Source organism: Gobius niger (assembly GCF_951799975.1).
Source record: "Gobius niger genome assembly, chromosome: 22".
In the NCBI taxonomy this organism is placed as follows: domain Eukaryota; kingdom Metazoa; phylum Chordata; class Actinopteri; order Gobiiformes; family Gobiidae; genus Gobius; species Gobius niger.
In genome coordinates this window covers 12,051,162-12,061,701 of record NC_136873.1, presented here as the reverse complement: position 1 = coordinate 12,061,701, position 10,540 = coordinate 12,051,162, and the positions used below count along the sequence as shown (strand labels likewise).

The 10,540-nt window shown below is 39.2% G+C and overlaps 1 protein-coding gene across 1 annotated transcript; it reads left to right on the top strand.

Moving 5' to 3' along the window:
- Positions 1–2,352: 2,352 nt before the first annotated feature.
- Positions 2,353–10,330, top strand: rpl10 (ribosomal protein L10). The gene is made up of 6 exons (XM_079581347.1): positions 2,353–2,489; positions 3,777–3,835; positions 6,428–6,535; positions 6,801–6,939; positions 8,680–8,842; positions 10,132–10,330. Exons 1-6 carry the CDS (start codon positions 2,467–2,469, stop codon positions 10,285–10,287), a joined length of 648 nt encoding a protein of 215 aa, XP_079437473.1. The 5' UTR covers positions 2,353–2,466; the 3' UTR covers positions 10,288–10,330.
- Positions 10,331–10,540: the final 210 nt, after the last annotated feature.

Sequence of the window (10,540 nt, the reverse complement as noted above, 5' to 3'; positions counted from 1 at the left end):
GTCTAAAAGGGCCCACTGCAGTCGTTTCTGTTTCAGCTTCAATGAACAGTTTAGGGGAGGCCGGAGAGAAGGTTTATGCACAACTGCAGCCTCTGGAGGGTCCGACACCTTCAGGTTCGGGAGACTCCAGAGGCACCAGCAGCTTCAAACACCTGTCTGTTGTTTTGTAGCATCTGTTCTCTTAATCTGATGTGTTTGTCTGGCAGAAACCGTCCATTTTGTGCCTTTATCTGTGTCTGAATCAGCCACAAATCTCTTATCTGTATGATCATAACGCTTCAGCTTTTGTGAATTATTGAAGATTTTTCATTCCTAGACCAAGGCATTCAACTATTTTCACGCTTTTCATCAGCAGGGAGATCCTTTTTCTTTCCCATATCGCTTGGAAATTGTGGTCTTGTCCTTTTTCAGTAGTTTTTTCTCTTAATTGGGCTTAAACTGACAACTAATCATCCCAGTTCTCTGAGATTAATCAGCGATTCAAAGAGCCCTGAGACACAAAACCATCCATTTCATTGAAAGCTTTTTTTCTTTTTTACCTTTTTGACACTGAAATACAATTTTCATAATAATTTGGAATGCGGTGTAATCTAAAATGTGGAAATTATATGGATTATTTGAACACTTCCTGGCAAAAGCACCACATTAAGTCATATATAATGATCAAAAGTCGAATATTTGTGAACTGCTGATGAAAAAATGGCCCCTCCACGACACAAACTTGCCCTGGAGCACCTTGTAGAGGCCACCGGGATGGAGAGGATTCAAACCTATTCAAAAAAGAAGTTTTTTTGGTCCTGTATCCACTGAAATGAGACTTTTCCTCACCACATGATAACTACAGAGAACCAAACAATGACGTTTTGAACTTTTGAGCAGCAGATTCTTATTATTAGATTAAAACAGCTCGGTTCATAAATAACTTCGTGAATATAACTCACCGTCTGGGGCACGACTTATCATTCCAGCTGCAAAAGGTCAAATAAACACAATCTTGCTCTATAAATAAGTTCAAAGAAAAGGAGCTCTATCATTTACACCAACGTGCCCATGTTCATCGAGGAACAAAGGCATAAAACATGGAGTCTAGACATTCCCGACAGACTATTCATAACTCTGTCCTAAGATGAACAAATCTTATTATGGTAAAAATGATGGACATTCCTCACATTCTCCAATATAAAGGCAACAGTTGTTCTGCGTCAACACGAGCGGCCTCAATGAGCTCACTGTGAACAAAAGAGGAGAAAAAAAAAGGTTTTACAGAGTGATTAATGAAGGTTAGGTCAAGACTCAGTGGAAAGTGGTGCAATACTGACCTCTAGTGGAGACTCAGTTAAGTACAGCTGTCTTAACCCCTTAACTCCCACCTGAACCGAGCACATTTTCTCCAGTTTGGCTTTACCCCAGTCCAAAAGCTTCTAGAAAAAAAGGTGGGAAAAGAGCAACAAAACTGAGACGAAAACAATGATGGAAATGTGACAAAAAAGTGACGAAAAATTGATGAAAAAGTGGCAAAAATGTCACAAAAATGTCACTAGAAATTGACAAAAAATGACAAAAAATTGACAAAAAAATTACAAAAATGTGAACAAATGTAATAATGTAAATGTAATAACAAATGTAATAAAAATCGCCTGAACCGAGAGGATCTTTTTCCTCACGTCATCAGATTTTTTTTCATCATCATTATTTTGTTGGGTATTCAACTCATTTTTGTCATTTTTTTGTCATTTTTTGTCACATTTTGTAATTTTTTGTCAATTTTTTGTAATTTTTTTGTCACATTTTGGGTCATTTTTTGTCATATTTAAAAAAAAAAAATCCATCAGTTTTTTATCAAATTTTTGTCATTTTTTGTTACATTTTGGTCAATTTTTGTCACATTTTTGTTTTGTTTTTTGTCACATTTTTGTCATTTTTTGGTCATTTTTTGGTCAATTTCTTGTGACATTTTTGCCACTTTTTCATCAATTTTTTTTTTTGTCAATGTTTTATCACTTTTTTGTCACATTTCCATCATTGTTTTCGTCTCAGTTTTGTCGCTATTTTCACACCTTTTTCCCAGAAGCTTTTGGACTGGAGTAAAGCCAAACTGGAGAAAATGTGCTCGGTTCAGGTGGGAGTTAAGGGAGGTTAAAAAATAAGACGCAATTTAATTTTATTTTCAAAACAAAAAACAATATCCACTAACGCAATTATTACCAGTACAATATTTTTTATCAATTAATTTTATTTTATAAATGTGTTTTATCGCTTACGTCGGTGCGTTCAGACGCGGCGGAAGTGCGTTATGACGCGGCGGAAGTCTCCTACACTTCCTTTCCTCCATTCGGTGAGTGCGTGGCCGCAGCGCGTTTTCTCCGCTCTGCATAAAACGACACATTTGAAGCATTTAAATCCCTTTTCCACCGCTGATCTTAACCCGTACCCGTTTCTCTGTGTGTTATTCCCCAGATCGCAGCCATGGGCCGCCGTCCAGCCCGTTGGTGAGTCTTTATTCTCAGTTTAATGTTTAGGCCGAGGCTCCGGGAAAATGGCAGCGCGGTGCCCGCCATGTGCGCTAGCAAACCGGCAGGGCCACAAACGCACATCCACTGACGATTTCAATCATTATGAGCATATTAGCAAACATTTATTGGCTTTAAGAGAGTATTTGGCAGGTCTTTAACCGCAGTCTTTAGGGAAAGTGCTGTTATTCGCGGTTGACTCAGCAGAACTGTCATAATGTCACACTAGCATTAGCAACTGGCGTAGATTTAAAGCAGCACTAAGTAACGTGTTTACCTTAATAAATCCGTTTCGTAGTCCCTGTGGGGGCAATACAAGTGTTTATGGGATGATTGGAGGGTCTTTCATCTCCCCCCTGGACAGAAAACCGTTTTGTAACTTGAAAGCAATACATACTAATGGAATCACGAAGAAGCTAACAGGCTAACGGGCAAAGCTAACTGCGGGCTAGCGTCACTTTAAACCGTATTTACAGCCAAGTTTGAGAGAGAAAAAATATTTCTATTGTATAATTAGATGCACAGTAACCCTTAGCCTTTCCTGTCAGCGTAGTATTTACTCTACAAGACAATTAATAAGTTAAACTCGTAACTTACTACTATATTCAAAGTAAAGAAGGACATTTTCTCTCAATCAGATCAATGCGTGCTAGTTTTCATTTGTAGCCTGTAATAATAGGTCTAATGGGCTAAAGCTAGACATTTTAGGCTTATATATTAAATATGAAAGCATTAAAATAGTTAATGCGGTTGAATTGCCTGTTCTGTTAACTCAAGACTCATACTTGGTGTTTTTCACAACTTAAGCCTAACTTTATTTTCGAGTTTTAGACATTTTAGTTCAATAGAGTTCGGGAATGTGACGTCATATCGCTAAGCATTATGGGATTAGCAGCCATTGTAAACTAACGGAGATTTTAAAAGTTAAAATACTGGAGTTATCGTTCACATTAAAACACTTAGACACCACAGTGAGTTAGATGTATTTACCAGCAGTGTCTCAGCAGCTAACAGAGTCGTTCCACTGTTTTTTTTCTCCACTTTTTATACTGTTTTTAGCTAATGTTAGTCTATGGAAATGTATGCTAACAGCTGCAAAGATGGCGGATCTCCATGGTAACTGGACATTCAGGAACTCTATGCTTTGCCCAGCCCAATTTCTTGCTCTTAACATATTTTAGTTGCTGACTTTGTAGTTGCCCCATCAGCTCACAATGTTTGTTAAATCTGGAAGAATATTTGTCTTATGAAATCTTGTGTTTACAGTTATCGATACTGCAAGAACAAGCCCTACCCCAAGTCCCGCTTCTGCAGGGGCGTCCCTGGTGAGTGTCCGTGTTAACGTGAATGAACTGCAGCTTATTAAGCCGACCGGCCCCTCTGCGGTGAGGGGGCGGTGTGCAAAGGCTGCAGACAGCGACTCTCTGGTTGTGTATGACCTCAGCTGTGAAGTGCTGAGGCCTTTAAGGGACCATTGATACAACTGTATTAAGCAGAAAGGGTTTGTCTTGTATTTGAGTGCAGGACATGTCGCCTGTTAGACTTTGAATGGGAGGTCCTAATTAATAAAAGAGATTATGGGAAGCCTTGTAAAAAAAACCTTGTAAATAACTGGATCTAATGTCAAATCTCCACTCAATTACTTTATGATATGAACTTTGATTACCATGATTATATAAGGATGAAAATGTGAAAAAAGTGAGGAAAAAATGGACGAAAAAGTGATAAGATTTTGACAAAAAAAAGTGAATAATTTGACGAATAAGTGACAAAGAAATGGACAAAAAAATCTAAAAAATTCGATGAAAAAGTGACAAAAAAGTCACGAAAATTTGACAAAAATGAGATGACTGCCCAAGAAAAAAAGTGATGGAAAAAAAATCTGACGTGAGGAAAAAGATCAATTTAGTTTTGTAGGTCTCAGCTTTCAAATGAGGTGTGACACTGGCCTACAGGATTTGGGTAAAGCTGAACTGGAGAATATGCTCTCGGTTCAGGCGGGAGTTAAGAGGTTAATCTAAAGCATTAGTTTTGTCAAAATTAAGTTCTTAAAGTCATGAGAAAGCATTGTATCGAACTCAAATTGGCGTCAAATAATTATCCATCCATTTTCTTCCACTTCTGTTTCCGGGTCGTGGGGGCAGGTGGTGGGTCCACAGAAGGACGGCCTCCGTTAAAGAAAATTAAATACAATTATTTGAGAGACAACCATGACGTTGCTCTTATTTTACTACATTTGTCAAAAACATGTAATCTATAATGGTTTCCCAAGTGTGACCCTCAGACCCATTTTTAATCGCCCTCAGGCTTCTTGTTGAATTGGTGCAGTGAGATGGTACCTTTCATATTTCTACAGTTGCATAACCATGTAAAGTAACATTTTATTGTGGGGGAAGAGCTGGTTTTAGGGTGTGGGCCGGGGGGGGGTTAGAACTCTGCCAAACCTGGTTGAAATGTTCAATGCATTGAGCACCGATCTGTTTTGGCTGAAATTTTACACAATCTTTTGCTCTAAAGTTTCCCCTTTGTTCCCAATACAGTTTTCTGCTCATTCCTGTTTGAATCTTAACAAATCTTATAAAATGAAATATGCATAGTTTATTTTGCATCCAAATCTCAAAGCGTATTGGCTGGAGAGTTTACAGCCGATATGCCAGTGTGATGCCTAATAGGGCTGAAGCAACTAATCGATTATTGAAGTAGTTTAGTAGTAGAATATTTTAGTAATCGATTAATCGTTTTCTAGAAACACAGACTTAAAAAAGAAATTACATAAACATTTTTTATTTTATGGATGGAAACCTTTGTTTTTCAAGTTAGGGTCTGTAGTGTTTTGTACATTGAACATTTCATCATTATCAGTCTGTGTCTCATCCAATCATAAAGTAGAATTGGCACTTAGAGCCTCAAATACTCCAAGTTTACTTCATCAACATGGTGATATATTCTGTGAGGCACAGAAAACCTTTTATGTGGATAATCTCGTGACCTTCCATCAGTTTAAATCCCTTGTAAAGGAGTTTCCTCCATGTGTCTGCTCTTATTTTTAAGTTTTACACATTTTCTTAGGATTGTGTTATAGTCTAATCCAGGGGTGTCCAAACTTTATTCATGGGGGGCCGCATACTGAAGCGTACACAGGGTGAAGGGCCGTAGATCAGTAGTTAGTGCCGCAAAAGCTTCGACTAGCAGAGGTTTAAATTGTGCCCCATACCTCTATTTAACCTTAAAACCTTCATGCCAGCTCTGTTGCACAATAAAATGTTAGTTATTAGGTTAGAATTGTATTGAATTATTACATTTCAAATAAAAAGGACCATCTCTGGTGATGTGTACCTACACAGCTAAGGCCGAGGGCCACCATAAATTGGTCTGAGGGCCGCATTTGGCCCCGGGCCGCACTTTGGACACCCCTGGTCTAATCGTTCCACTGTTGTCTTAACTGTTATTTACCTTGTATGTTTTAACAGGTCTCTCTTGCAAATGAGACATTGAGTCTCAAGAGACCACCTGTATAAATAAAGAATAATAATAATGTCCTCAAGTGATGCCACATTACCTTTATTTGATAAAAAAATGAAAAAATAAAAGTTTCATACACCATTCACAGCTAATCGATTAATCGTAACCAAAATAACCGTTAGTTACAGCCCTAGTACCTAATGTGAAAGCTAAGACCTTCTAGTTTCTAAAAATATGCATGAGATCTGAGTGAAACACAGCTTGCCTTACATTTGCCGTTCTTAACCCCAGTTATATCGGGATTAGGGTTAACAAACTCTGACCCCCTGATCAGGAGGACGGTAACAGGTTAAAAGTATTTGGTCTTGCTGCCGCCTGTAGAAACTGTGTTGCTACTTCTGTGATTATGACGTTGTGTGAGATGGACGACTCTTACGCTCTTTATGTGTTTGCAGATCCTAAGATCAGGATCTTCGACTTGGGCAGGAAGAAGGCGAAAGTGGATGAGTTCCCTCTGTGCGGTCACATGGTCTCAGATGAATATGAGCAGCTCTCTTCCGAAGGTGAACGACATTTCTGAAATATCTAAAGAAACACTAATGGCTGCAGATCTTAAACTCTGATGTTCTGCTACTGATCTGATCATATTAACCACGTTTTCCTGTTAAAAAGATGTTCAGATTTGTACCAGTTTTGTGTCTAACTTGGCTCAGTAAACATGAATCCCGTCTCAGCCTCTGCACTTTTAATCTTCGTTTCAAAAGTCCGCTGTCCTCTTTAAGTCCATTATTTGCCGACCTCGTCTGAACAGTTTTCTTTTGTCTTCAGCTCTGGAGGCGGCTCGTATCTGCGCCAACAAGTACATGGTGAAGACGTGCGGGAAGGACGGTTTCCACATCCGCATGCGGCTGCACCCCTTCCACGTCATCCGCATCAACAAAATGTTATCGTGCGCTGGAGCTGATAGGCAAGAACAACCTTTATTGACTGTTTGTATAGACTGATCTCGCTGATCTAGTTTACTGTAAAGAACCTGGCATTGCCCCGTGAACTCGTGTGAGTGTCTGGAGAGAGCTGGAGTCTACCAGGTCTCCATGGGTCTTTATCGACTTAATAATGTGAACAAAAGTCAACTCTAGAACCTCCAGCTCCTCACAGGTTACTTTACTCCTCCTGAAAGGTTTCACACCGGAAAAAAATGCCTTATCTTAGAAAAACATGGCTTAAAGTGTTTGAATTAAGACATTTCATGCTGCTTTTGAGCAGATTTGGACTTTCGGGAAATATCACTGCTAATTGAACAAACATTTTCAGTAAAAGTAAAAGCAATGACCTCGAACACTTAAAGACAAAAACCCTTGAAATGAAGGTAAGAAAAATGATTCTTGTTCCATTGACAAGACTCAATCGGCACAAATTCCAATAATTCAAGCACATTTAGGTGTTAAGATTGCACTTTTTCCAGTTTGTCATTAAATTTATTATCCCAGAATTAAAGCCTTAAGTTGTTAAAGCATTAAATTGGATTCAAACTGGCATTAAATCTTAATTTCTTTGAGAAAAAAGTTGAGCAATGTCATTGTTGTGCATTCTGATTCTCTTTAATATAATTTCAAACTCTTTTTTTTTTCTTTAAAACTAATCCAGCTGCAGTTCAAACTAAAAGTTTGCACAATCTTTTGCTCAAGAGTTTCCTGTTTGGTCCAGTTTGGTTTTGAATATCACAATTTCCCTTCATTCCCCTGTTTACAAACCTTATAGAATTATGTTAATCTTTTGCATTGAAACCCTGATGTACATCCTTTAAATTCCACTTTTGGAACATTTGTAGTTGCTTTAGAAGCTTCGTCTGATGCAGGAACAAGAGAAACCTTCAAGTGTTTTCTGAAAGCAATATATTCAGGCTAATCCGCGTAAAATATAAAGTATAATTGCTTACTGGGTGATTCTAACCCCTTAACTCCCACCCTCCAGTTTGGCTTTAACCCTAATCAAAAAGCTTCTTGGGGAAAGAAGCACCAAAACAGCCACAAAAAAATGAGAAGAAAACAAGGATGTAAACGCAACAAAAAAGTGACAAAAACTCAGCAAAAAAGTGACAAAAATTCAACAAAAAGTGACAAAAACTCAACAAAAAAGTGACAAAAATTCAACAAAAAGTGACAAAAATTCAACAAAAAGTGACAAAAATTCAACAAAAAGTGACAAAAATTCAACAAAAAGTGACAAAAATTCAACAAAAAGTGACAAAAATTCAACAAAAAAAGTGACAAAAATTCAACAAAAAGTGACAAATATTCAACAAAAAATGTGACAAATTCAACAAAAAATGTGACAAATATTCAACAAAAAATGTGACAAAGCAACCAAAATGGGACAAAAAAAAAGTGACAAACTCTGCAAAAAAAATGACAAACTCGGCAAAAATGTGACCAAAAAAGAAACATAAAGGTGACACAACACGGTAACAACGCGAGGAAAAGATCAGTTTTGTGCGTCTTAGCTTTCAAATGAGGTGTTACACATTGGGTTTAGGCGGGTGGTAAGAGGTTAAAGAATATAGACTGACTGCCCCTTTTAGAGTTTTTAATGCAGGAGCAGCACCCTGAGTTTTGGACAGATTGTGTTTTCCCTGTTAGTCTCAAACACACAGGTAGATTCTAACAGTTAAAGGCGGAAGAAACTAAGTGTGTCCTGTCCCCTCCAGGCTCCAGACCGGGATGCGCGGTGCGTTCGGGAAACCCCAGGGCACCGTGGCGCGCGTGCACATCGGGCAGGTCATCATGTCCGTGCGCACCAAGGCCCAGAACAAGGAGCACGTGGTGGAGGCTCTGCGCAGGGCCAAGTTCAAGTTCCCCGGGCGCCAGAAGGTACGAGCGTTTCCGTAGAGCCTGAACACGCCGGGCTCTGCAGCTTATTAAGCCGACCGGCCCCTCTGCGGTGAGGGGGCGGTGTGCAAAGGCTGCAGACAGCGACTCTCTGGTTGTGTATGACCTCAGCTGTGAAGTGCTGAGGCCTTTAAGGGACCATTGATACAACTGTTATGTGTTTTATACAACTGTTATGTGTTCAGGTGGGGGTTAAGCTTATTGATCATCACTTTCGAATGACCAGATCTCAAGTCAGGGGGAGGAAGGGGCTGTTTCTCATCGCAGAAACACATCTGTAAAGTGTTAAACGCTGAAATTCCAGCTCTGGTGTATGTATGGATCATAGACCGTTAAACTGAGACGACTCCTCCTTGTTCGAGGGGAAATCATGGCGGATTTACAGACTCCTCCCCTGCTCTTGACGATGCATGTTCCTTAACCTCTTAACTCCCGCCTGAACCGAGAGGATCTTTTTCCTCACGTCATCAGATTTCTTTTTTCCGTAATTTTTTTGTTGGGTATTCAACTCATTTTTGCAACTTTTGTCGTCACATTTTTGTCAATGTTTTCTCATTTTTTTGTCACATTTCCATCATTGTTTTCGTCAGTTTTGTTGCTATTTTCACAGCTTTTTTCCAGAAGCTTTTGGACTGGGGTAAAAAGGGAAAAACGCTGTGAAAATGGCAACAAAACTGAGACAAACAATGATGGAAATGTGACAAAAGTGAAAATTACAAAGTGACAAAAAATTGATGAAAAAGTGGCAAATGTCCCAAGAAATTGACAAAAAATGGTCGAATAAATGACCAAAAATTGACCAAAAATTACACGAGTGATAAAAAATTTCACCAATGTGACAAATGACAAAAATTTGATAAATTGACAAAAATGACAGAAATATGACAAAAAAATTACAAAAATGTGATGAAAATTTGACCAAAAAGATTTGACAAATAGTTTAACAAAAATTTGACAAGACAAATGGACAAAAAAAATGACTGTTACAAAAATGAGTTGAATACCCAACAAGAAAATGATGGAAAAAAAATCTGACGTGAGGAAAAAGATCCCCTCGGTTCAGGCGGGAGTTAAGAGGTTAAATAGATGACTGGCCACATTTGTAAAGCGCTTTTCTACCTTTAGCCACTCAAGGACCCGCTCTTCATTCACTCGTTCACACACCAGCGTCCGACACTGGAACTTTGACCTCGAGGCTGAACATACGAGCTGCTAAAATGATCTGTAGTAAAGTCTCTGAAACCGCTGACCTGTTCTGTTCTCGTTCCCAGATCCACATCTCTAAGAAGTACGGCTTCACCAAGTTCAACGCCACCGACTTCGACGACATGCTCGCGGAGAAGAGGCTGATCCCCGACGGCTGCGGAGTCAAGTACATCCCGAGCCGAGGCCCCCTGACCCGCTGGAAGGCTCTGCACGCCAACTGAGCCGCCTCAGGTGGAACGGAATAAACGTTTGAGTACAAAATAACCACGGCGTCTGGCTTTCATTCAAGACTTTAGTTTATTACAATGTGCTGCGAAAATAAGCAACACATTTGTTTTTTTCCTAGTTTATGATTGAGGAAAATGCCTGAGGTTGACACGGGTCACGTTCATGTTGGAGGATTGGGTTGTGTCAGTTGGAGCAGGTGCTAATGCAGCTCCACGGGAGAGAAGGTTAATGAAACTTCCTAACAGA